This window comes from Miniopterus schreibersii (genome assembly GCF_964146895.1).
Source record: "Miniopterus schreibersii genome assembly, chromosome: 5".
Classification (NCBI taxonomy): Eukaryota; Metazoa; Chordata; class Mammalia; order Chiroptera; family Miniopteridae; genus Miniopterus; species Miniopterus schreibersii.
Genome location: NC_138106.1, coordinates 8,981,257 through 9,008,875, shown reverse-complemented (window position 1 = coordinate 9,008,875; position 27,619 = coordinate 8,981,257). Strand labels below are relative to the sequence as shown.

The following is a 27,619-nucleotide window of genomic DNA, read 5'->3' as shown; positions in this document are numbered from 1 at the left end:
GGGTGCAGTGGCTTTCATGCTGATGGCCCTTTCTAGGAGTGCAGTGGAGACAGACCGGAAGGTCCGCATGGCCCGTTGCTGTGAGGACGTCTGTGCCCACCTAGTGGACTTGTTTCTTGGGGAGGAGATTTTCCAGACTGCAAAGGAGACCCTCCAGGAACTTCAGTGCTACTGCAAGTATCTTCAGAGGTGAGTCACGGGTCCTTACAGACACAGGAGTCTTTTTACAAAGGTGATACTTTTAGAAACAGTTATGCACATGCGTGTGCACACATGCACACACATACATTACATGTTCCTTCCTAAAGGGTATAAAGTAAAGGGACAAGTAAGGAATTAGATTGGGGAGGATTGTTCTGTATTTTGACAAATATTTATAGGTTGCTTTCTGTGGTTTATCCTTTATGCTAGACATAGGGAGATGGCCATGAACAAGCCAAGCAAATTATAACTGTGCAAAACATAATTTATAATGAAAAAAGGCAGTTCTTAGGGAAATGTACACAACATACGAGCAGTATACATTCAAATAGATTGCTTTGGATTTATATGTAGTAGTGTAACCCTAAAGAAAAGGAACATAATGAACATACACTCAGCATAGTAGTTACTTTTGGGAACGAGAGAGCATGTGACTAAGCAGGATCCATGGGCACCACGGATCGAAGGACGTGGGATTGACTCATCACTACTTTTCAAACTGGGCATGTATGTGTTACTCATTTTGTGTGGTGATGCATTTCATGTCAAATTTAATATAAATACTAGTGTTCCTTGGCAGTTGCAGCTGCACGAAAGGGAACACAGTGAGCAATGAGTCTCCATTCCACGGGAGACTCTTTCCCTCCTCAGAAGCAGCAGCTGCTTGTGCATCCTCCAGACACCTGTCCTTTTTTGTAGTTCTTAGCACTGCTGGGACTGTGTTCTCAGCTCTGTGCCCAGCTATTCTCTCTTCCATTTGCTAGGAGATGGAGGCCTGATCACAGCAGTGTGTCAGCTTTCCCAGTTGTTGCCTGTGGCACCGTAAATGACCTACCTGGCCCCTGTGAATGGACTGTCATGTAGATTTCTCTCTTTAGCTGTGACAAAGAGTACTGTAGTAACAGTCTTTGTACACACAGTGCACAAAGGTCTGGAGATAAGTTTCTGTCCATGGTGGTTGCTGGGTCAGAGGGTATATGTACGCTGTATTTGTGTCCATATTGCTAAACTGGTCCTCGGGGTGGTCAGCATTAGCTCTTAGGTTCAGTAATTCTTTTGCTTACCATCATGCATTTGCTTCAGGCCTCCCCCATGCCTGAGTTTTTGTTTTTAAACTTTTTTTCCTTGAGTTTTAATTCTAATTTCTTAATTTCAGGACTTGCTGAGAAAGACTGAACGTATTTCCAAAAAATGTGTTCTGTGTTAATGGTGCCAGAGTATGTTTTTGCATTTGTCCCTGTGTTGAACCTTTAACACATCCAGTGGTGATATGTTGGTGTGTCCTCCAGGTGGAGGGAAGCCGTTGCAGCCCGGAAGAAGCTGAGGCGGCAGATGCGGGCCTTCCCTGCTGCGCCCTGCTGTGTGGATGTGAACGATCGGCTGATGGCACTGGTGCCCAGTGCAGAGTGTCCCATTGCTGAGGAGAACCTGGCCAAGGGCCTCCTGGACCTTGGCCATGCAGGGAAAGTGGGCATCTCCTGCACCAGGTCAGTGCTCAGCTTGCCACAGCTTCTCCTAAGTGCTCCCCTGCCCCACCTGTGTGTGTGGAGGGAAGATGTGCAGACGCAGGACTGCTTTTGCAGGTGGTCTTTTCCTCCAGTTCTGGACATGTTGCTCAGCCTGCTTTGATTTATATGCCTTTCCCCCTTAAAACATTTGGGGTCTTGGTAATTGAATTTTAGTTGAAACCACGTGTTTTCTCCTGGTTTTCCTGGTTTAAGAATACACCATGTCCATTCTCATTGGTGGAGCCTGACTCACACCCACTCCCACTTCCTGTTTCCTCTGCTTCCGGATTCTTCTGCGTCTCTGTCATTTCTGCTGGTTCCTCTCTCACACCACTCACACAAGCTCCCTCTGTCTTCTGTAGCTGCATTTTAGTGATTCCACCTCCCACCCTCCAGTCTCCTCTCTCACAGGGCTCCCTCCTGTGCCCCTTTGGTGTGGCCCTCCCTGCTGCTCCTTCCAGTCACCCTGAGCATGTATGGCTCCTCAGGGCCCTGCCCAGGTCTTTGAGCTATACAGTGCTAGCCATGCCAGTGTCACCTCTTGAGAGGGGCCTCCCAGTGGGGCGCCTAGGAGAAGGCAACATGGAGGGGCTGCAGCAGCCCACCGTCTGGGTCTCATCTTCCTCTGGGCTGTCATGGGACATTTTCTCTGCAAACTGTCTCCAGAGTTTCATTTGACTCCAACAAACTGCAGTTACCTAGAATCCTGAGATTCTGTTTGTTCCTCCGTAAGTGGGGTGGGCAATAGCGCTGACCTGTCTCAGATGTGCTCTGTGTGGTCAGGGCACTCAGGCTCCTTTTTGATCCATGGCAGCCTTGGCACTGGCCTGGCCTCCTCCTAGAGTCATGGTTGCTTTGTCTGCCTCCCGCCCCTTCAACACAGCCCCCTGCTCTCTGTTCTTCTCTTCCTCCCCCTCCCTTGGTAATTTCCTTCTATCTTTCACACTGACAACTCTCTTGCATCTCCAGCCAAGGCCCCTGTATCCTGTGTTGCACACTTCTGTATCCAATTCCCAACCCAATGTCAGAACCTAATCTTCACCCAGCTTGCCCAACTTTGGGCCTTCCCTGGCTCATAGGATGCCAGCCTGGGCTTAGGTCATGCAGCTGGACTCACACCCATCATTCTGGAGCACTGCCCTCACCACCTCTGCTGCCAGCCTGTCTGCTGGCTTCCGCCCTTGATGTTCTCATGACCACAGTTGAGTCAGGTCGCCTCATGTCTCTAGTTGACCTCTCTGCTGCTCCTTGGGTCCTTACATGGCAGTCCTCCCCGCACCACCCTCTCCCTCGGCCAGTCTCCCTGTACCCATTCTCTGCACACATGCCCACTCCTGCCTTGGCATGGCCATCACCTCTGCCTCTCCCTCAGAAACTCATGCTGTTTCCCCTTACTTCTTTTAGGCCGTTGCTCACATATCAGTTCTCTGACCACCCTGGGTGAGACCATAGCACACCCATGCACCTACTGTGACATCTTCCTGCAGAGGCATGTCTCTCCCCATGACAGTGGGTGTCCTAAAGGGAAGGAACTTTGTTTACCACTGGCTTCCATGACTGGCACTTGGTAGATAATTGCTTGATATCTGTGAAATGAACAGGTCTTCTGACCTGTTTATCAGAAAAAATTTTCTTGGTCTTCTAAGTATTTCCTGCCTGGAGATACTTACTGACCAGTTACTTTTTACTGAAAACATCAGTGTAAGTACTTTCAGGATCCTTCCATGGGCACTGAGTGGGCCTCATGTAGGCACAATGTAGTTCTCCCTTTCTTTGTAGGCTAAGGTGGCTCAGGAACAAGACCGCGCACCAGTTGAAGGTTCAGCACTTCTACCAGCAGCTACTGAGGTCTGTCTTGCCCCTGCTCTGCGCACTGCTCCTGCCCAGGGCTTGAGCACCAGTTCACCCGCCTTGCTCTGTCCCTTCCAGTGATGCAGTGTGGGCGCCCCTGGACCTGCCATCCCTCGTGGCTGAGCACCTCCCTGGTAGGAGGGAGCATGTGTTTTGGAAGCTGGTGCTGGTGTTGCCTGACTGTGGAGAAGAGCAGTCCCCAGGGAATCCTGGCAGGTTAGGGAGGGGTTCCCTCTGGGGGTTTGATGCTGAGAAAGCAGCTGGGGAGGTGGCTGGGATGTCAGAGTGGTGTGTTTCTCTCATGCATAGTAGGTTTACATTTTGGTGCTTAGACTTGCAGTCTGTTTTGCTTGATTTGAAGCTGACACTTTAGATAATTAAAATTTTTATTCTGTAAACTTGGCAATAGTCTTTGTCCAAAAGCATTTCACAGTTGTTATTTAAAGCTATACAAAGGTGTATTGATTAGAGCCCAATTCATTTTAGAGTCTTGGGGAAGACGGCTTACAATTTGTCTGCTATAGTTCCATCTTTTTCCTTAGAAAAAAAGCTTTGGCATTTTTACAAAGAAAGCCAAAAAATTGACATGGCATTATTTCCTGTAACTAAATCACTTCCATACTTTTGAAGTAACTATAAAACATATTACTTTTCTATTTTTAACAGGTTTATTGAGATATAATTCACGTATAAGTTTCACCCATTTAAAGTATCCATTACATTGGTTTGTAGTATATTCACAGAGTTGTACAACCATCACCATGATCTAATTGCAGAACATTTTTTCACTTAAAAAGAAACCCCATATCTGTTAGCAGTCACTCCATTCCTCCCTACCTTCAGCCACTGGCAGCCACTAATCTGCTTTCTGTCTTTATGCATTTGCCTTTTCTGAACATCCAATATAAATGGAATCATACAGGATGTGGAATTTATGACTAGCATCTTTCACTCAGCATAAATGTTTTCTAGGTTCATTCATGTTGTAGTAAACGTACCATTCTTTTTGTGTGTGTGGCTGAATAAATATCCCATGGATTGACTATATCACATTTTATTTGTTCATCAGTTGATGGGCATATTTGGGTTGTTTCCATTTTTTGGCTATTATGGGTAATGCTACTATGAACATTTTTGTGTGTGTTTATGTGGACCTATGTTAGTAGTACTCTTGATTATATACGTAGGAGTGGAATTGCTATTTTGTGTGGTAACTCTGTGTTTGTCTCTGAAGATTTGCTGAACTGTTTTCCATATGGCTATACCATTTTACATTCCTATAAGCAATGTAGGAGGGTATTAAGTTCTCTGAACACATTACCTTTTAAGCAGGAACACATGTAGGCTAAGGAAAAAGAAAGCCATAAAGCTTACCTCATAAGACAGCTGAGCAAAGATAGGAGTGGTGGTGTTTTAAAAGTATTTAAATGATTCATTTCTTAAAATAGCTCTCTTCTGATTTTTTAATTCATTAGGAGATATATGTCCCAAGAATTCTTAAGGTCTCAGACCTGAGAAATTCGATTCTGTAAAACATGTATACATATTTTCAACTCTAAGGCTCTTTTCTATTGCTCAGAATCTTTCCTGAGTGCTTTAGAATCTTCAATCACATTAGAATGAACCAGTTCCACAAGTGCCATCTCGTCTTACCCAAAGGAATAACCTAGTAGAGTTTTGTCCATATCAACTTCACGGTAAAATTGTGTCGCTGGACCTACATCTGTGTGATATTTCTCTTTCTAGGTTCTTTTTCTGAAAATCATTATAGTTTAGATTTAGAATTAGATTTTCTTCAAGTGTTTTCTTTTATGCACAGAATTCTAGCAAATTGGCTGAAAGTCAAGTTCATGGGAGATGATAGCTCCGATGACACATACAGAGATGCTGGTGGAATTCAGACACTCGCACTGTTTAACGCGCTCAGCAGCAAAGGGAATCAGACCATTTCTATCAGCGTGTGTATAAAGGTGAGTGACAATCATTTCTTGTATTTACTTCTGTGATTGTCTTATTTTCTCTCCAAGATATCACTGGAATCATAAATATCTAAAATGGTTTTGAAAGAATGTGGGAGGCTCAGAAGCAGGTGTCACATCATGTCTGTTCCTCCTTGTGTCTTGATGACATCCCATGGAGCCCTATTGGTGTGAGATGCCAGGTTAGAGTCCAGGAGCACAATGAGCCTTAACTGTCTCTGGTCATAGACCACTTTGAGGACTTGGTGAAAACTCAGAACCATCCAGACAAATGCATAGATGCGCCTGTGCTCTTCTGCACATCATTCAGAAGCCCTGAACTCTATGTTTGCCTCTGGTAATCAACCTCGAAGAGATAAGAAACAGAGCATTCCACAAAAATGCAGTGACTGTTGCATTTCACATGGCTTGTTAGCTACTGACATCGCTTGTTAAAGTAGCTTCCTGATACACCGGGTCTTAGCAAAAAACTAATGGTTTTTAATCCTATTTAGTTTTCACTAAACTTGATCCCAGCTAGTATATAGTATATAGGGCCATTATTGGGACATTTCAGGTTAGTTTTTTTGCTTTACATTCAGGTTGGCCTCAGTTTTTCATTACAAGTTCTACTTTTTGTTCTTTATGAGTGTTTGTACAATACTTCCATTAATTGGTTCTGGTTCCTCGAGAGATTTTTATTTCATGAGAACTTATTTCCGTATTAGATTAAAATTTGTATAAATTAATTTTAGGTTTCAGTGTATGTGTTCAGAAATAAAACCAGATGTGTATATTAGTTATTTGGAAAACAGCTGTGCAGGGCAGAAAGTGTGGGCTTCAGTGTTGAGCAGACTTGGTGCTGATAGCTGCTGCTCTGGCCAGCTCTTTGAGCCTGGGCGTGGTACCTTTCATGATGTGACCAGAGTCTCCTGAGGGCTGGCCTGGATGCATGCTCAGGGGGCACAGTGAAAGTCAACTCTCTTCCCCATATTTTGACTTGAAGGCCTGCAGTGCCCAGGTCATTCTTCTTTCTAACCAAGTCACGTTCATGGCAAACCCTGGTCATCTGCTTGTGACATTCCAGTCCATGTTTTCTTTGTCCTTGGGACCTCTTCAAATTGTAGTTTGGATGTATGGGTTTTGTTTTTCCATTTTAGTAGAATTTATTATATTTTTAAATGTAAAAGAAATACAAGTATAAAACTTTTTAAATATAAGGAAATACAAAGGAAGTATAAAGATGCTAAGAGCCATCCCTGCTCCCACCATTCATTGGTAACAGTAACATCTTGGTGCATATTCTTCCCTTTTTTCCTATGATTACAAAGCCAGACTTCACCTACTAGACAGTAATTTTGTTGTTCCTCTTACCTTTATTTTTAAATTTTTATTTACTTTTTAATCCTCATCCAAGGATATTTTTTCCATTGCTTTTCAGAGAGAGGGAAGGGGGGGGAGGGAGGGAGGGAGGGAGGGAGAGAGAGAGAGAGAGAGAGAGAGAGAATTGGTTGCCTTCTTCACATGGGGATCGAGCCTGCAACCAAGGTATGTGCCCTTGGCCAGAATCAAACCCAGGACCCTTAAGTTTGTGAGCTGATGCTCTAACCACTGAGCCATACCAGCCAGGGCTATTCTTAAATTTTTAAGTCAAAGTAATACTTGCATGTAGTTAAAAAGTCAAGTAGCACCACGATTTATAATGAGAACCAGTGGGCCCTGCCCCCTTCTCACCCCTTTCCCCAGGGCTTGATTACCCTTGTGTTTCCATGTCACATGCTTACATTGCTGTTTTTCAATTGATCCACGTTAGATATTCTCCACTGACTTTCCATTAAAGTAGGTGTGTTATTTATTGCTACAAAACAAACTTAGCTTAAAATAACAAACATTTGTTATCTCATGGTTTTTGTGGGTCAGAAGTCCAGGTGTGGCTTAGCTGGATCTTCTAGCTCAGGGTTTCTCATGAAGTGGAAATCAAGAGAGAAGGTTCTCTTTGAACTACTTGTGGTTGTTGCCAGAATTCATTTCCTTGTAGGCTGTGGTCAGAGGCCTCCTCAGTTCCCTGCCACGTGGGCCTTTCCATCAGGCACCTCACAACATGACAGTGGCTTCCATTAGCTAAGCAAGATGGCAGTCTCTTTTTTAACCTAATCCTGTCACTTATGTCTGATTGTGACTTTTAGAAGTGGGTCACTAGGCCCAGCCCACACTTAGGGTGGGATTGTGCAAGGGCCTGAGTTCTAGGAAGTGGGTTCTTGGAGCTATCTTGGTGGCTGCTAGGTGAAGAGAGAACTCATACACCATGGCCCCACTCAGCCTTCCCCACCTTCCTGGGATTACTCCATCATTACTTCATATTACCTTGTTAGTGGGGTCATGTTTTGATGACTATTTGACTGCTATTTGCCCAGAACCAGCAAGTGTTCTGTGACTACATTTTTTTTATCTTTTCTGCAAGTAATATTTGCCTTATTTTCTCACTTACACAGTTTTCTCTCTTTCTCTCTGTTTTTACCCAAATGTGCCACCAGATGGACCGTATATATCCTAGTGGAGTTTTCCAAATGCTCTGTCACTTTACCTTATCCTTCCCTCTAAGAAAGTGCCTCTCTGGGCTGATAGCATGTCCCAGGGTGTGGCTGCCACTGAGGCCTCCATACCAGTGGGGTGCTGCTCGTCCACCTGTAACTTAACTTGGGTAAATTCCTTGTGTCTTTGTGTTGCCTGTGGATGGATACTCTTACTTACTATCCCTGTTTTACTGACAGGAAACTGAGGCTCAGAGAACTTGAAATAAATTGCCCCAGGCCATATAGCTTGAGGATGAAGTGAGTTTTATACACAGCATAGCGAGAGTTCTTGGAACAGGGCCTGACACATACCAAGTACTCACTCAGTGCTCCCTGGACAGCAGCAGCAATGTTGTTTCTTGGGTTAGTCTCTTGTTTGATGGAACATGTCTTCCAGTTTCTGCCAAAGGAAGGATGCACAGGAAGGAGAATGTTCTGAGTCCGTGCTTGTCTGAAATGTGTTTACCCTCACATTTGCTTTACAGCGTAGCTAGGTTTGTAGAATTACGGGTTGAAAGTTATTTTCCTTTCAGTTTTGCTTTACTGTCACCTAGCATCCATTGTAGCTGTTGAGATGTCTGAGACTACTCCTGTTTCTTTTTCTGTGGCCTGGCTTTGTTCCTCTTTGGAAGCTTGCTCTCTGTCCCATGGTTCTGAAAATCCACTAGGGTGTACCTGGTACCAACTTCCTACACTCATTGTGCTGAGCTTGTGGGTCCTTTCCGGCTGGAGACTCTTGTTTTGCTTTTGGGATGTTTTTGCATCTTTATGATGTGCTTTCCTTCTCTTCTTTTCTGTTCTCTCTTGAACCCCAATTAGACATATGTTGGATCTCATCAGGTGATCCTCTGAGCTTCTTATCCTTTCCATCCTATTTTTTATCTTTTTTATATTGCATTTTGGGAAATTTCCTTGATTTTATATTCCAAATGTTTTTTATTCCATATTTATTATTTTCCTTTTTAAAATCCTTATTTGACATATCACCTTGTGACTATTTTTGGATGCATGATCTTATGCCTCTGAGGAAATTAGGATTTTTTTTTTTCTTTATTCCACTTCTGTTTATTTTTATTTTTTGAAAATTAGGATTTTTTTTCCTGTTTTCTTATGTTCCATGCCTTATGTTTCCTTAGGGTTTCTTTTTCTTTCTAATTCTAGTCTCATATGTTGGATGCTCTCCTCCGACACCTTATTTGAGGCTGTCTGCCATACCCAGTGAGTCCCTAAAGGGCTGGCCACAAGCTCTGTGTTTGGGGTGGGGTGGAGGATAACTGAATGGCAGGCCATCCTTTTTTGGGAACCTCCAAATGTCAGGATCTGGGTATCTATTCCCTGGGCTGTTTTATTTCTCTGGACAGGACTCGTCCTGTCTGCTAGGGCAGCTGCTGGTGCTCTCAGCATAAGGTGGGGGGTGGCCAGTGCCAGCTACCCTCCACTGTGCCCGGGGATGCCCCTGTGACTGGATCCTCTTAGGATGGGACAGACCCCTGCCTAGGGTATAGGTTGTACTTAAAGGCCACCTGCAGGTGGGTGATATTAGAAGTTTCCTTAATGACCTGTAGGGCCATTGCTCTGAGTGTGACTCATCCTTCCTGGCCCTGAACCTGGTCTCTGGCTTTTGGTGCTGCAAAGTCTGGGTGCTCTGGGCCTTTGCAGGCTCAGCTGGCCTGGGTCCTTCCACACCATGCCTGTAAGCCCCCCAGGTGTAACTTCCTCTGCTTACCCAAGCCACTGATTGTTCCCATCTCCTTGCTGTTTTCTAGACATGGGTCGATATCCTTGTTTGTTGCTGGCTTGCCTTCCCCTTTTTCTGTCATGGGCTTACCTGTTTTTATAACTGTTTAAGGGTAACTATTAAGGTGAAAGTAACATGCTCAACACAACTATAGCTAGAAGCTGAATTATCTGTTGATCTAGCTATTTCTGGCACTAATTCATGGCTTCTTTCACTGCTGATTTGTCCTGATGGTCTGGGTGCTGTTCCAGGTAGCCCATGGCGCTCTCAGTGACGGTGCCCTTGATGCCGCAGAGACGCAGAAGGAGCTCCTGGGAGCCAGTGGGCTCATACTGCTGCTTACTCCCAAAATGAAGAGTGAGGACATTGCAGAGGAAGACGTGTACTGGCTGTCGGCGCTGCTGCAGCTCAAGCAACTCCTGCAGGCCAAGCCCTTCCAGCCTGCACTGCCGCTGGTGGTTCTTGTACCCAGCCTGGGCGTGGATGCTGTGGAGAAGGAAGTGGATGATGGTTTGTCAAGACAGTGTCATTTATGAACCAGCATGTTCAGTAACTGGGTTAAGCCCTGGGTCTGGGGAAGTGTTGACAATTCAACATTGGGAGTCAGGGGACAGCATCCACTGTGGTTACTGGGAGCAGGGCTGGGTGGGGTCAATGCAGTGAGATTTTTGCTCATATGTAGACTGAACAGAAGACAGGTGACTTCCATCTGTTTCTTTCCAAGGTCTTATGCTACAGGATTTGGTTTCAGCTAAGCTGATTTCAGATTATATTATTATTGAGATTCCTGATTCCATTAATGATTTACAAGGCACAAATAAGGTAAGGCTTTATCATTTTTAAAGGCCCAACTAGATATTTCAGTTTTTCCCTTTTTGCTCTATCTTAAATTTAGTGTATATTCCTGCTTGCATTTTTAATTTTATTTTTGAAAGGTAACCTTCTAAAAATATAAGCAGAAATAAAAATGAAAGATAAAATTTGCCCATAAAAAAGAAATTTTTCTTTTTGCAAAAAAAGAAATTGCTCATGTAATTGTTTTAGAGGCTTTACAGCTCTAAAACATAAATGTCTTATATCTGAAAGTCAGATATGTAAGTTATTTTTGTAGGGTGGTTCCTGGAATATATGAAGAAATAATGTTATCAGAAGTTTCCTTAAAAAAGGAAGTCTGTGCTGACATTTACATTTAGGGAAAAATGTGCCAGGAATTCAGTAAAAAGTAGCTGTTGGAAGAAAGGTAGCTACAGGATGTGAAAGGACCTGCACGTAATGAAGCTGTTAGTCCTGAGAACTGGAAGGCGTGGTTTCCCTTTCTGCGTCATGAAGAGGATGTGCAGGGCTGGTTTTCTTCAGACCGAGCCCCCCCAGTGGGTGATCCTACAGCCCCACCTTGGGGTGCGGCCGCACTTGGAACCCCTTTCCTGGGCTCCCGGCTCTAGGTCTCCAAGGCCCTAGGAGGCCAAACTGTACTGCAGCAGAAGCTTCTGCTCCCCTTCCCAGTGTGGTTGAGAAGCTGGTGCTCTGGTGGCACCTGCTGTGGCTGTGGGAGGGGGCACCTCAGGAAGCGCCTTCTAAAAGAGCATGGCTTGTTTAACCAAGTCTCTTCCAATTGTCTTTGCTTCTCAGGTTTCACAGGCCGTGCAGTGGCTGCTCTCCCACTGCCCCTGTACCCTTGACCTTTGCTGCCAGACCCTCATTCAGTATGTGGAAGACGGGGTTAGCCGTGAGTTTAGTGGCCGGTTTTTCCACGACAGAAGAGAGAGGCGGCTGGGGGGCCTGGCCTCACAGGAGCCTGGCGCCATCATCGAGCTGTTCAACAGTGTGCTTCACTTCCTGGCCTCTGTGGTGTCCTCTGAGCAGCTCTGCGACCTCTCCTGGCCTGTCACTGAGTTTGCTGAGGCAGGGGGTAGCCAGCTGCTTCCTCACCTTCACTGGAATTCCCCAGAGCACCTGGCCTGGCTGAAACAGGCTGTGCTGGGCTTTCAACTTCCGCAGATGGACCTTCCGCCCCCGGAGGGTATATGCTTGTGCTGGCTGGGGATGAGTGTAGGGGGCGGCTGAGAACACCCGTTTTCTTTCGTACTGTAGTGACAGTCTGGCAGGTACTGGGCACTGGTGTAAGGCTCTTACATCGTCTACTATGTGCCCCTCTCCCATTCTGCACCAACCTGCACCTGTCTTTGGATTTAGGAGTCAGAGTGAGCCAGGGTTTTTGTGAAGTGACATTTGGCCTTTCACCACCAACAGAGCAATCTGTGGGTGTCTGCTGACCCCTGGGAGGAAGGTGGCCTGCATGTTGGGGGAGCACTGACCCCAAGGCCTGGAGTTTCTGAATGGACAGCAGGTCTTGCCCTGCCTGCACCATGGGGTATGGGGGTAAAGCGTATGGGGACCATGCAGTCCTCTCCCGATGCTGCTGGCTCTGCTGGGGCCACAGCACTCAGTGCTGACTTAAAGCCAGTATTTCTTCTTTATCAGAGAAGCCTCTGTTCTGTGGCTCTGATTGTGCCAGTTGAAGCCTTTGGGCTGTTCTGATGCATCCTCCATGTCCCCTAGTCTGGGCTGGGCATGGAGGCTGCCCTTCCCTTGTTGATGCTGTTAGGAGGGAAGGAGGCTATTTGCTGCTTATGTGGCACAGCATGGGGCCTTGGCAGGGCCACTTTCTTTTGGACTTCATGGAACATAGGCCTCAGGCAGCTTTTTAAATTTCACGGTATGGTCTTCAGTAGGTCTAACAGATGCTCATTACTGAAGGAACTCAAAGGGAAGCAAAGCATATAGCTTTGCTGTGTGCTAGGTCAGTGTTCCCCAAGAGAAGTCAAGACCTCATGTACCAGCCTCATCTGGGTCCTTTTTAAAGTATAGATTCCTGGGCCTGTACAATTAGAGCATGTGGGGGACCCTTAATTGTGGATTTTGTCTAGGGAGACTGGGTCCCTTGTCAGGACATGGGGGGAAAGATGCTCTTTCCTGAACAGCTATGGTTTATTGTATTCAGATTCGAGAATAGACTTCTCAACTACACAGTTGCTTTCTCCTAAGTTAATATAGAGTGAGGAATATTTCATGTAGATTTCCACCTGTACATTGGCCAAACCTTGTGACTCATGGGGTCCTTTTTCTCCAGCTCCCTGGCTTCCTGTGTGTTCCATGGTTATCCAGTATGCCTCCCAGATCCCCAGCTCTCGCCAGACACAGCCCGTTCTCCGGTCCCAGGTGGAGAGCCTGCTCCGAAGAACTTATGGCAGGTGGAAGAGCCAGAACCCCTCCCCTGGCTGGGAGGCAGGGCCCTCAGTTGCTGAGATCCCATGGGACGACATCATTGCCTTGTGTATCAACCACAAGCTGAGGGACTGGACGCCCCCCAGGCTTCCTGTCACATCAGGTAGTTAGTGCATGGCACTGTGGGGCCGGCTCCTCATGAGACTTGACTGGTCAATTTCAGCAAAGAAAAAAGTTTACTTGGTATTTATTCCTTGTGGTTCACCACCCTTCATTTTCTTGGGACTCCCTCCTTTAAGCCATTGACTTCTAGGTGACTTGTAAACATTGGGAAGAGCTAAGATGGTTTCAGGACAGCCAGGACTTACCCCCCTGAAATGGGCCCTGTAGGCTGGCTCTAAGTTTGAGACAATTTTGTAGCACTGAGTAGTCGTACTGGCCATACCACATTCTGGGCCTGAGCCTGACTGAACCTTGAGTGACCCACAGACACTTGGAGCATGTTTGGTTCAAATGGGAGTCACATAATTATGTGACTTTAATCAGAGGGGCTTGTCCTTAAATCAGTGAATATAGGCAAATGTGAAGTGGTCACCTATTGCTCTTCTGACATTCTTTTTTATTTTTATATTATTTTCTCAGAGGCACTGAGTGAAGATGGTCAGATATGTGTATATTTTTTTAAAAACCATTTGAAGATATATGATGTTCCTATGTTGTGGGAACAAGCCAGAATGCAGACGCAGAAGGAGCTCCAGCTGAGCCAGAGGGGGTGAGATCTGTGTTCAGGGTGTGTTTCTGTCATCCCTCCACCCAACAGAACAACTATGTTCTCTTCCAAGGTACACAGACAGAAAGTCATATCCTATACACAGAATCCAGTACAGAATCCAGTATGTGGGCAGATTCTGACATACTCAAGGAACAGATCATTCCCATGTAGTAGAAACTGTTCTCAAACAGAGAAAAGCAAGGATCTCACTTCATTTGTCAGATAAGCCTGACCCTGAAATCATAACATAACTGGGAGAGTGCAGACAAAAGAAAGCTGATGTCTCAGTTACAAAACTGGTCCAAAAATACTGAAGTGTCAGCATGTGCAGTCTTGCAGTACATGAAAAATTCACAAGTAGGCTTTATCCTAGGATAAATAGTACCAACAAAGAGAACTCTGTTCATGTTATTTGGTGCCATAACAGAAAAATAAGTGATCATTTTAGTAGCTAAAATGCTTTTCTTAAAGTTTATATCCATTCCTGCTAAAAAACTTATAACCATTCCCGATAGAATTTCTTATCAGACTTGGGTTAAAAAAAATTTCCTAGCTTGATAAGGCTATGTATAATAAAACTGCCCCCAAAATTATGTTTCTTGCCAAAACATTAGAAACACTGAAGTCAAAACCAGCCTGAGCTGCCCCTGTTGTCACTGCTATTTACTCTTGATCTGGAAATCCTGCCTAGCGCAGGGATACAGATGGCATAAATAACGAAAGGAAGGAGAAACATCATTTCCAGATAGTTACTTGTCAGTTCAAGATAATCAACAGGCACACCCTTAGAATCATTCAGAGTTCAGGAAGGTGATTAGATACATTGACCTACAAGGTACAGAAAGTCCCATTTCCAGTAGCAACACTCCTGTAACATGAGACTGACCAGGAGAGGCTGCTAAACCCCTGTCAAGGAAACTCTGAGGGCCCTGAAGGTGTAAAGAAAGCCTGACTAAATGAGGGTCAGGCTGTCCTTGCTGATGGAGGATGCAGTACTATAAAGTTCTCAGTTCTCAAAGTATACAGTCAGGGCATTTGTAGTAAAAAACCCCAAATTTTCTCCCGTGGTCTTGACAAGTTAATTCTGAAATTCATCAGGATGAGAAAATGTGTAGCTATTGTTGAGAACATTTTGAATAAGAATAACAAGGAAGGCCTGCTCTGCATGGTGTCAAAACAATAGTACAGTTACAGTGGGTGAATGGATTAGAATAGAAAGTCCAGACACAGAACCAAATCTGAGAAAAGGGAGGGGAGGACAGGCATTGGCATCTGTTTAGAAAAACCATTAGCTCTGCTGTCTCCCACGGTATGTAAATATAAGTTCCAGATGGACTTAGTAGCTAAATATAAAAATAAGAATCTTGCCCAGCCAGTGTGGCTCAGTGGTTGAGCATTGACCTAGGATCCAGGAGATTGAGGTTCGATTCCTGATCAGGGCACATGCCCAGGTTGTGGGCTCGATCCGAAGTGGGGGGCTGTGCAGGAGGCAGCCGATCAATGACTCATCATTGATGTTTCTCTCTCTCCCTCTCCCTTCCTCTCTCTGAAATCAATAAAAACATTAAAAAACCCCCCAAAAAAACCTTGCTAATGATAGGGTGCAATAGAGACCTGTTGGTAATCCAGGGATGGGAAGCAAAACTCAAGAGTAGACGTGCTCCAAGAGTCCAGCCTCCCAGGAGACAGGAAGCTCCCCTAAGGCAGAGGCTGCCTTCCCTCGGAGCCCTGCACCTGAGCTGAGGAAAGCCCTGACCACGAGGGGAGCTGGAAGCAGGAAGGGGTGGGCCTCAGGCTGTATCTGCACCCACATCTACCTATTGCCTGAGAGCTTTTTTCCCTCTTTCCTGACCATAAGCATTTCAAAACATGTACTTGCAGTTTGGGAACAAAGTCTTTTCGCCCTTCTGCAAACAAGTTTTCCACTCCGCTTCTGCACCGCAAAGGGAAGAGGAGTTCAGAGTGCGGCCGAGAGGGACAGATTCCCAGCACAGAGGATCTGATGCGTGGAGCCTCTGCCCAGGAGCTCCTGGCCCAGTGTCTGTCCAGCAGCCTGCTACTGGAGAAAGAGGAGAGCAAGAGGTGAAGCCTGTTCCCTTTTGTTCATTGTGTCCTTAAGCCACTTCCTGCTTGAAAGTCAGTGTTCTGGCATTTCTCCCTATCTTGGCCCCATTTCCCTCTCTAGTCACCACCGTTTCGTTCCTTCCCCTTTTATAGTAGTAAACTCCTCAAAAACAGCGACTCTCACTTCCCCAGTTCTCTTTTCCAGTCTTCCCTGCAGCCCTTTCTGCTCCTCATGTCCATTCTGGTTAGGATCCCTGCAGCCACCACACAGCTGAACTGACCATGCACCTGAGTCCCCAGCACCATCCCCCATCTTTGCTCCCTCCTGGCTCCCAGACACCCTTGGTCGCTTGCCCGCCTGCTGGTTCCTCCTCTTCCCCCAGCCTCCCCTCGGTCATTACCTGGACCTTGCGTCTGTGACACCTGTACATACTCCCCAGTGATTTCATCCAGTTTCATGGATTTTAAAATAACATTAGTATTCTGAAAACTCCAAATATGTATCTCAAACCCTGAGTTTTTCTCTGAACTGCAGATTTGAGTATCCTACTACTTCCTTGATAGCCATTTCAAAACTAACATCCCAAATCCAATTCTAGTTCCTCCCCAACCAGCCAGCTCTTCCTACAATGGTCTTCTCAGTTGAAGGCAGCTCTATCCTTCTAGCTGCCCAGGCCGAATGCCTTGGAATCATCCCTTCACGTCTAGCCTAACCATGAATCCTTTTGCTCTATTTAAAATATATTCGGAATTGGACCTTTTTTGCAGTAGGCCATGCTCTAGTCTAGGCTGACCCAGTGTGAGACTTTCAAGTGTGAGGCAGAGGCCATGTTACTCCTTTGCTCACAACCTTCCAGTGGCTTCGTCTCCCACCGTGAATCAAAGGCAAAACCCTTATGAGCTGGGCAAAGCTTTATGTGCTCTGCCTACCGTTTCCTTTCTGACCTCTGCTCCTTCCTCCAACACACCAGGCACTATGCAGCCAGGCCTTTGTGTTCCCTGTTCCTTTTGCTCAGGACTCCAGAGCCAACCCCTGACACCCCCTTGGCTCACCTTGCACTCACTTCTAGTCTCTGCTCAAATGTCTACTTCTCAGCAAGGCCTCCTTGCCCATCCTCCCAGCCCTTCCTGTCTCCATGTCTTCACTTTGTCTTTTTCATCTTCAGACCACATTTCCCTCGTCATGTGTCCCTTCTGTTTCTCCTCACTAAAGGACAAGCTGCTTGGACCTGGGCCTTACCTCTTTTGTTTCAGTGCTGTATCCCTGGTACCTAGAATGGTGCCTAGTGTTTGGTGGGGGTTTGATGAATATGTGCTGGGAGGGTGAATGAATGTATCACGATTTCTAAAAGTAGATTTTCCCAGGTATTTTTCTTGAAAGGGCAATTGTATGGAGTGCACAGTAGGATATTATTTTGAGTTAATTTTAAACTGTAAACAGCAGTCCATACATTTGGATATTCCATCAAGAGATAAGAGTTAATTGTAGACATAAAAATCTAAAATAAGCCAGAGAAAATAAAGCAAATGACAGAATTATGAGTAATTTTAAGTAACATGTAAAAACAATTGTTTCTGGACAAATGCCACCTTTCTCATTAAGTATAAGTTGGATTTATAAATTAAAGAGAAATTAATTTTTTAAAAGTATATTTCTGCTTCTCAGTTGATGTCACAACTTAGTTCTATCCTTAGTAAAAAAGCAAAGCTTTAAATTAAAGTGTATATATATAAAAAGCAAGTGAGAGTTAATTTTTGCTTCCTAATGCTCAAAATGTTTCAGGTTTGAAGATCAACTTCAGCAGTGGTTGTCTGACGACTCAGGAGCATTTATGGATTCAGCTTCCCTTCCCCTCTACCTTCCTCAGACTCTGGTGTCTCTGCCCCAGACTATTGAACCTGTGATGAAAACATTCACAGCTACTAGCCCACAGGTGAGAAGAGAGTACATTTGGCATTTATGTTAGAATTAGACATAAAATGGCTGGAAGAAAAGTAACGCTTGATTGATACAGTATGAAGTTATGACCAATAAATTATTAGCTTAAATTAGATCTTTTCTTAAACTTAATCTGCAGTTATAGAGTCCCAACTAATTCTGAGTTTTTGCTTGTGAAATGAGTGAAGAGTATAATTGAAAAGTGCTTAAGAACTGAACAAAACTCATTGCTTTGTGCTAACTAACGTTCAGTAAGGGCTTGAGGAGAGTAATAGATGATGACAGTGTCTTCTCTTTATGGAGCACATACTGTCCAAACCATGGCATCACTCAGATCTTCCTTTCTGGGATTACCTTTCCCGGAGCAGGTTAAGTTCACAAAAGTCAAGGACCTCACCCAAGTGTTCAGCTCTGGTCAGTGGTAGAGCTGCTTTTCAAAGCCAGACCTGACTTGCTCCAAAGTTCAAGGTCTTTCTACCTCACCATCCTTGGTTTGGTGGTAAAAGTTTTAATCATAGTTAGTTAATGCTGGACTGGCTTTAGGAAGTCCTTCAATAGGGAGAAAAAGCAAATTAAGATGATACACTTTTAATTTATCAGTTTGGCAGACAAATTAAAAATATTTGTAACCTTTGACTAAACAATTCTGCCCTAAAGAAATTACTATATATGACGAAAATTAATGTATTTTTATTCACTGTAGCATTAACCCTTCGCGGTCGTTTGTCTACTCTCAGCCACCAAAGGTTTTTTACCGTTCCGGTCGTATGTCTGCTCTCAGCCACCACAGCAAGGAAACGTACGAATCTTAACTCTATTCATTCATGTATCAGTTCATAATTTCTCTTGTTTATCTTTCATAATCTTGCATGTTATGTATCACTACTCTTTTAATGGAAATTAATTCCGACCAGTACGACACCCATGTCCAAATTTAATACGACCGCAAAGGGTTAATTATACTGCATAAAAGTGGAAACAAACTGAATATCCAAAGATGGGAGTCTGGTTAAGTAATTACAGTACATATGATATAATAGTTTGTAGACCCTGAAATGATAATTTATAAAAATAACTGGCACTGGAAGTCATTCATGATAGAATCAGCAGAGAAACATTCCATGTCCAGATGATACCAGTTGTATGTGTATATGCTGAAAGAAGCTGGAAGGATCTATGATAGGTGCTGAGAGGGGCATTTGTTGAGCCCAGCATGCCCCAGATGAGATGTCTAATGTGAGCCCAATCTAGTGCCTTTAAAGAGAATTATGGATATCCCAAAACTATATTTAGTTTATTTTTATTTATATAGAATGAAAGGACAGAGGAACAACTGCAGTTGTCAGAGGCAACAGGTACATCTCTAACTGAACGGCTGAAGCACCTGGAAAGGCTGATCCGAAGTTCAAGGGCAGAGGAAGTTGTGTCAGAGCTCCATATCTCCTCTCTGCTGGACATGGTGGACATTTGAGCTGCAGACTTGAGAGTGGGAGGGCCTCTCCAGAAGATTTTCTGCTTTTACTCAAAATAACCTTATTCTTGATGCTTGATGCACTGTTGGAAATGTGATTATTAATCATGCAAATAAAACACTGAATGTCTAAGGAGGTCTCCCCCAGTTTTCAAAATAGTAGGCTTTTTCCGCCTATGTAACACCTTTGATATTACCTGTTTTCATGATCTCAGACTGTTACCCACCAACATGCTCTGGGGGAGTTTGCCTCTTACATTTCTGTGTGTAACGAGTCATCATTCGTTGTCTCAGCAAAGTTGCAACCTCAGATGTGCCACACATCAGTAATGTAGGCCCATCCATCTCACATCTGAAAGAGCCAACAGTATATGTACATAGCTCTTTGAGGATGTGCATGGGGCATGATTCTGGATTGGAAGCGGGGAGACAAGGGGATTGGCTGGAGGTGAGAGAATTCCTGGAGAGGAGTGCAGGGGTGTAGCTGGTGAGAGTACCTGAGAGTGTGATGAAAACCTGGAGATGCCAGTTTCATATTGTTGCCAAGTGAGGAGATAGGCCAGACCACAGAGACCCTTACTGCCTTATTCTGAATACTATGGGAATCATCTGTAGGAGGGTATTAGGCAGAGAAGTGACTTGTCACATTTTCTTTTAAAAATGACATATGGGGCCCTGGCCAGTTTGGCTCCGTTGGAGTGTTGTCCTGTGACCTGAAAGGTCTTGGGTTTGATTCCCAGTCAGGGCATGTAGCCAGGTTACGGGTTCGATCCCCAGTTGGGGCAAGGCAGCTGATCAGTGTTTCACTCTCACGTTAATGCTTCTCTTTCCCCTTCCCTTCCTCTCTCTTTAAAATCAATAAGAGCTTGTCTTCTGGTGATGATTAAAAATAATAAGTCACATGGGGAAGGTGAGCAACACAAGGCAGGAAACTTGAAAGAGGGGTGCTGCAGCCATCCAGGTGAGAGGAAGGGTATAATCCTGAGTTTGCTAGCAGTTGGTGTGGAGAGAAGGGATACATACACAGAAAGAGGTATTAACAGACTTGGTGATGCTGGGTATGGCCACCAATCTTAAACTGGCACTCAGCATCTCCCTACTATAATCCTACATCCCATAGACTCTCCAAGAAGACTTTCATATCTTACTCTCTTCAAACCTTCAACAATCCTCAATATAGACGGCATCATTTTTCACCTAGAAAACAGAAGCAAAGAACAGAACTTCCTCATCCCACTATCACCAAATCCACCATCCAGGCCCCACTTCATATCAAACACTATGCAACTATTTTAGGGATTTCTTCAGTGATCAACTTCATGTTAATAAAGACTTAATAGTGCTATTTCTTAATATTTAAAAAAACTGATTTTTAGAGCAGAAGGGGAGAGAAACATTTGTTCCACTTATTTATGCATTCATTGGTTGATTTTTGTATGTGCCCTGACCAAGGATTAAACCTACAACCCTGGCATATCAAGACAACACTGTAACCAACTGAGCTACCTCACCAGGGCTTGTTCCTTAATCTTTTTTTTTTTTTTTAATTCTTTGTTTAAAATATTACAGATGTCCCTTTTTCTCCCCAATGACCCGTTCCACCCCGTCCCATCCCCCTCCCCACCATTGTCCGTGTCCTTGGCTTGTGCATATATGCATATAAATTCTTTGGTTACTCTTCTCTCCCCCTCCACCCACCCGCCCTCCTCCATCCCTCTGACATTTGTCAGTCTGATCCATGCTTCCATGTCATTGAATCTATTCTGTTCATCAGTTTATTAAGTTCTTTAGATTCCACATATAAGCGAGATCATGTGATGTTTTTCTTTCTCTGCCTGGCTTATTTCACTTAGCATAATTTTCTCCAGGTCCATCCATATTGTCCCAAAGGGTAAGAGATCCTTCTTTACAGCTGCGTAGTATTCCATGGTGTGAATGTCCCAGAGCTTTTTTATCAACTCATCTACTGATGGGCACTGGGCTGTTTCCAGATCTTAGCTATTGTAAACTGTGCTGCTATGAGCATCGGGGTGCATATATTCTTTCTGATTAGTGTTTCAGGATTCTTAGGATATATTCCTGGAAGTGAGATCACTGGGTCAAGAGGCAGCTCCATTTTTAATTTTTTGAGGAACCTCCATACTGTTTTCCATAGTGGCTGCGCAGTCTGCATTCCCACCAGCAGTGTACTAGGGTTCCCCTTTCTCCACACCCTCGCCAGCATGTGTTATTGCTGATTTGATGGAGCCATTCATACAGGTGTGAAGTGACACCTCATTGTGGTTTTAATTGGCATCTCTAATGATTAGCCACGTTGAGCATTTTCTCATGTGTCTCTTGTGTATTCAAGTCCTTTGCCCATTTCTTAATTGGGTTGTTTGTTTTCCTCTTGCTGAGTACTATGAGTTCTTTGTACACTTCGGAAATTAGCCCCTTATCAGATACATCCTTGGCAAGTATGTTTTCCTAGACTGTGGGATTCCTTTGTATTTTGAGGCTGTTTTCTTTTGTTGTGCAGAAGCTTTTTAGTTTGATGTAGTCCCATATGTTTCTTCTTTTGTTTCTCTTGCCCTAGGAGATGTATCAGTGAAAATTCCACTATGTGGGATGTCTGTGACTTTACTGCCCATGTTTTCTTCCAGCATTTTTATGATTTCATAACTTACATTTAAGTCTTTTATCTTGTTTCTTAATGTTTTAGACATTATCTGTTTGTTGGGAGCCGGTGACGTGTCTGGACATGGTCCAGACCTGAGGGTCTGGAGTCAAGGACTCGACCCTCCCCACAATTACCCTTGATGTTGGGAGCCGGCTACATGTCTGGACATGGTCCATGTAGCCTGAGGGCCTGGAGCCAAGGACTCAACCCTCCCAAATTCCCGTGAGGAGCCAAAATAAAGAAATTACCAAGGTCTGGGCTTATGCAGGAGGCAGGATGTTTACTCTGAAAGTGTGTTTATGCAGCCTTGAAGGAACTACTTTGTATCACCCTCACCTCATTACCAATTATTTGTTACTATATAATAAAGGCATTGAAGCCATTTGGTGCTGTTCCTCATTAGAGGACAGCCCTCCTGATCCCATAACTGGTTTGTTCGTCTTTCAGGCTGGTTCCTGACACCTGTTGATTTCCTACAAATGGAAAAGGAGCTGTCTCACACTATCCTTTCTGCAAAGTATATCACCCACACATATCTACACTCCCTACCCTAGTTTAATGTTGGCTGAAATCTGCATTCAGAGTTCAGTATGACTATATTAATAGTGTTTGCTAATTAAGCCCTGTATTGGCTTATGATTACATTTCCTTTAGGTACAACTGCCTTGTTTTTTCATTTGTTTGGTTTTCTGTGTTCCTATCACTGCTTTACTTGAAACGCTCTGCCCTAAGTGAAAAGCTTCTGTCAGGGTCATGTGCATCAGGTAATGTGCTAGGTTCTCTTTCTTTTGGAGATGACCCTCTGGGCAAACCCCGTCTTTCTGCCACAGCTTGGACATTCTCTAGATTCCGAGAAAATGGTTCACTTTCTCATTTTGATGGAACTATCTACTAGCAGCTTTCTGAGCTTCACTTAAAATATCTTTATTTCTTATATTTGATTCATTGTTTGGGTAGAATTTTAGACTGGAAATCACTCCTCTGTGTTTTTGTTTTTTGGTGGGTTTTTAAAAATCCTTACCTGAGGGTATTTTTTTTCCATTTTCAGAGGGAGTGGAAGGGGGAGAGAGAGAAACATCGATGTGAGAGAGACCCATCAATTGGTTGCCTCCTGCATGTGCCCAACCAGGGCCGGGGATTAAGCCTGCAACCGAGGTATGTGCCCTTGGCCAGAATAGAACCCAGGACCCTTCAGTCTGCAGGCCTATGCTCTAACCATTGAACAAAACTGCTAGGGCTGTTGCTGGAAGTTTTCAAGGTCATGTCTATCCGTGGTGTTCTTAAATTTTTTAACAACATGCTTGATGTGCTGATCTCCTTCCCCTACTCTCTGTCCACTTTATTGTGATGAGCACTTAGTATTTTTCCAGTAGTTACTGTTGTGTCACAAACTATCCCAAACATAGTAGCTTAAATTTCAGAAGGATTCAGCTGGGTCGTTTCCTTTTGGGATCTCTCATGCAGTTGCAGGCAGGTATTGACTGGGGCTGCAGTCACCTGAAGGCTTGATTAGGCTAGATGTCCAAGACACCTCATTCACATGGCTGGCAGGTGATGCTGCACTGCTGGCTAGGGCTCGGCTGCAGCTTTCAGTCCGAAGTGGCTATATGTGACCTCACCATGTGTCTTGGCCTTCTCAAGTCAGGTGTCCTCAGGGTAGCTGGAATTCTTATGTGGCATCTGAGGACTCCAGGTAGAAGTGCTCAAGTGAGCAAAATACAAGCCCAGCTTTGGAGAACTCGTGCAGGATGATTTCCACTGCATTGTATTGCTTAATCATCTGGTTACAGATTCAAGGGAGAGGGCATAGATCCCATTTCTCAATGGGGACAGATGTTAAGACCACATTTTAGGAAAACGTGAGATGGGAGGTGCTGGAGACATATTTCAAAAAACAATCTGCCGTGCTTTGTCAATCTAGATAATTATTCACCCATTTTGGGGATTTTTTGAAATTACTTAATATATTCATCCCCTCCACTATTTCCCTTTCAAACTCCTAATATTCAGATGTTTGACACGTAGGTTGATCTAATTTTCTTTCTCTTCAATTTTTTATATCCTATCTTTTTAAAAAAAAGTTTCTATTGATTTTTAAAGAGAGGAAGGGAGAGGGAGAGATAGAAACATCAATGATGAGAAACATCATCGATCTGCTGCCTCCTGCTCGGCCTGACTGGGGATTGAGCCCACAACCTGGGCATGTGCCCTGACCGGGAATCGAACCTCAAATGCTTGGTTCCTGGGTGGATGCTCAACAGCTGAGCCATACCTGGCAGGGCCTCCTTTTTAGCCTATCCTAAAGTTTCCCTATTTTATCTCCCTAGTCTAGTGACATTTTAAATTTGCTACTATACTTATTATTTATGTGACTTTTCCTTAATGTTTCTTATTTAGAGAATATTGTTCATTCATTTATTCACTGTATGCGTTTGGAGTATTTACCGCATGCCAGGCATTACTTCAGGTGCTAGGGATAGAGCAACCAACAAAACTAATTTCAGCTCTCATGAGGCTTATATTTTTTTAGTGGGGAGATAGGCAATAAACAAGAAAAACATGCAAAACATTTCACGTATGCGTTGATTAGGACGAAGGTAAATAAGGCCAGGAGGAAAAGAGTGGGTCAGGTGGTTGTTTCACGATGCAACATCCCATCTCAGTGTTTTGTCAAAACCCTCTTTCACACCTTGCATCATCTCCATTTTTCAAAGTTTCCATTTTCTGTGTGTTTTTTTTGTGGTAGAAGTTTTCCTTAACTCTGGCTCATGATGATGATAGGGCTCTGAGGAGCTGGTTGGAAGCCCTGTGTCAATGGATACAGCCTGCCAGATGAAAGGCTTCTCTGCTTTTCTACTAGGTCCCAGCTGCCAATGTTTATGGGTCTTTTTATGGGGGGCCACTGTCTGAAGCCATATGGCTGAGTGGGAGAAGCGGGACTGGGCTCCCATATGAGTGAAGGCTTTCACTCAACTCCCGATTTCAGTGGCCCTCAGTGATGCCTTATGCCTGAGTTCACACCTAGTCTGGCTCAACTGATGCAGGCTTCCACCCAGGCAGGGGAAAGGATACAGGCCACCCTGCTTCTTATTCAAACTTTCTACCATTTCCTCCAATTTCTGCGCCTTCCTGGGGTTCACTGGCAAGAATGGTCTCTTTTTTTGATGGCTTTGCCCCCGGACATAGGTTTCATCCTTCCCTTGCTGTCAGTTATCACTACTGCTTACATTCCTAGCCTCTACAATTTTGTTGATCTGTCTTACTTACTGCTACTTCCTCTCCCATTCTTTCACTGTGAGTTTTTATCTCTGTTATGACTTTATGTATGTAGAGTGTGGGTGGGAAATGGAAGCCAATAGCTGTGCTTGGTATGACATGTTTAACTGGACCCCCACCCCCAAACACATTTTAAAACTCTGTCACGGATTCACATCTAATCAATTCTCAGAGCTCACTTTACAATCCCCCCAAAACTCCTGCACGTATCACCATGGCCTTCACAGGCTTCAACATCCCCTGTTCTCTCTTTCTGGATATTCTTTCTCCTCTAGACAGGAAGCTATTGGTGCCCCAAGGCTCACCCTGGAGATTTTTCATTCTGGAATACTCCCTAGTTGATCTCATCTAATCTTTGTTTTCAAATATCACCCGACAACAGATGACTCCCAAATTCCTCACTCTAGCCTTGTTCTCTCTCCAGAACACCAGCCTACTCAACGTATCCACATGAATGTCAAATGGGCATCTCTGTCTTAACATATCCCCCAACCTAAGTTGAAAAGTCCCCCCAAACCTTCCCTACTTTAGAAAATGACACTACCATATGCCCGGTTGTCCATACCAAAAAACTCAGAGTCTTCTGTATCTAGTTCATTGAACAAGCTGGAATTGGTAGGGTGCAAGCAGAGAGCATTATTCTTACTCTCATGACTGTCCCTAGAAACTCTGATCTTTGTGACGCTCAGGCGGAATTCACAGTTTTTTCCTCCCTTTCTTACATATATACAAAAAAGAGGATTATAATTTTGCTCATAAAAAGTCAAAACTCAAACTCTGCCCCAAACTGAAACCTCTTCCCTCCCTGGAGGATGGAGTCCTTACTCCTACTCTTTGTGTTTCCACGTGGAGGAACATCCCCAGAGAAAAACTTCCAGCCTCTTTTCCAGGGAAGTGTGAATCGGTGAATCTGGGAGAAGAGACAGGGTCAAGTAGGCTCAGGCTCCTCTGGGTACAGTTTCCGGGGTCTGTAAGGCTCACCGGTCTTCTCATTACCTGGCCACATGGTATCTGGTGGGGCAGCTCTGCGGCAGGAAGGCGGCAGTGATCCAGTTCCCTCAGAGGCTGGGAGGTATGTTCCTCTGATTTAGAGATGGATCAGGATCTAGCCTTCTTGACTTCAGATCTAAGCCACATTCTCCAAACTACAGTTGTTGTTTTCAACCTGAGGCAGAGCTGATATTTGATATCCATTCATCTTATTGCTATGTCTTCTTTACTCATTTCTAAACTGGGATAGGAAGAGACAAGCGTTCTTTACTGGCCATCTACACCCCTCTCCCCCCCCCCAATATTCCACTCGTAGGGAGGTGTGCCTGTGTGTGTGTGTTTTCTTTTGCAAAGACCCCTGCCCCCCTCCCCAACTTGCCCCTCTGGGTTGCTGGGGTTCAGGGGCATGGAGGCAGGACCCAAGGGATGGGTACAGGAATCCTCACTGGCTGGACGGTCCTAAGCTGATGTCAGGGCTTCTGTGAGGCAGATGAGAAATGTCTGGGGCCCTCTGGCTGTAGTCCTTTCCATGTCAGCACCGTGGCCCCAGATGTTCTCAAGTCTCCCCAGTCCCAGGCTTCTGCTCTACACCCCTTGGGCCACTCTGCCCCGCCCCCCACCCCATCCCCTCCCTGTCCAGCAGCCTCCGTCAGGCTTGGCCACTCCCTCGTTTCCGTCTTTCTCTCTCTCCCCTCCACTGCTAAGGCCTTGCATCTTTAACTAACCCTGGGAACCCCAACACTCCTGGGACCCCCTGGGAGTAACTGACGCCCTCGCTTGGCCTCGCCCTCCCCAGGGCCACGGAGATTCCTGGCACCTCGGCCTCACCCGCCCAGCCCCACCGGGAACCCTGGGGCGCAGCCTCCCGACGAGCCCCTCCCCTCCGGAGCCCTCCTTGCCTCGCCGCGGCCCCGGAGCCCGCCGCCCACCATCTTCCCTCACAAACTCCCTCGCGCACTCGGGCACCTGCAGCCGCGGCCTCGGCTGTTCCTCCCGAGCGCGAGCTTCTTCTTGCCTCGGGTGCCGGCCCTCGCTCTCCCCTCAGCCTAAGCCTCGCGCCCACGTCCCCCCCGCCCTCCGGCGCTCCAGCGGGGCGGGACCGCCTCCCTCTCCTCACGCGGCCACCCCGCCCCAGCCGCGCACTCCTCAGCCGCGCCTCCGGGCGCTGCGGCCCCGGCCCCTGGAGGCAGACGCCGGAAGCCGGCGCGAATAGCTGCCCGCCGAGCCCCGCGCCCCGGACCCAAGCCGGGCTCGCCCAGCCCCTAGGTCCCGCTCGCCCTAAGGTTCCGTCCAACTCCTCCCGTGGCGGCCAACAGAGCCAGCCTCGCCCAGTCAGGGTCCGGCCCCGCCTGGCCCAGTCCCGCGGGCCTCCCATGCCACACCCCCTCGACTCA

General features: G+C 45.4%; 1 protein-coding gene across 2 annotated transcripts in view; it reads left to right on the top strand.

The window, feature by feature from the left end:
- The window catches only part of MCM3AP (minichromosome maintenance complex component 3 associated protein), a 42,597-nt gene extending 23,164 nt beyond the window's left edge, over positions 1 to 19,433 (top strand). For both annotated transcript variants that reach the window (XM_081137790.1, XM_081137789.1), the window contains exons 17-29: positions 37 to 189; positions 1,491 to 1,688; positions 3,489 to 3,557; positions 3,639 to 3,776; positions 5,380 to 5,530; positions 10,081 to 10,339; positions 10,554 to 10,651; positions 11,459 to 11,849; positions 12,960 to 13,217; positions 13,697 to 13,826; positions 15,708 to 15,908; positions 17,674 to 17,824; positions 19,142 to 19,433. In XM_081137790.1, the coding sequence (XP_080993916.1) occupies positions 37 to 189; positions 1,491 to 1,688; positions 3,489 to 3,557; positions 3,639 to 3,776; positions 5,380 to 5,530; positions 10,081 to 10,339; positions 10,554 to 10,651; positions 11,459 to 11,849; positions 12,960 to 13,217; positions 13,697 to 13,826; positions 15,708 to 15,908; positions 17,674 to 17,824; positions 19,142 to 19,300 (2,356 nt within the window). In that variant the 3' untranslated portion in view covers positions 19,301 to 19,433. The remainder of the gene's footprint in view (positions 1 to 36; positions 190 to 1,490; positions 1,689 to 3,488; positions 3,558 to 3,638; positions 3,777 to 5,379; positions 5,531 to 10,080; positions 10,340 to 10,553; positions 10,652 to 11,458; positions 11,850 to 12,959; positions 13,218 to 13,696; positions 13,827 to 15,707; positions 15,909 to 17,673; positions 17,825 to 19,141) is intronic.
- The last annotated feature ends 8,186 nt before the right edge of the window (positions 19,434 to 27,619 follow it).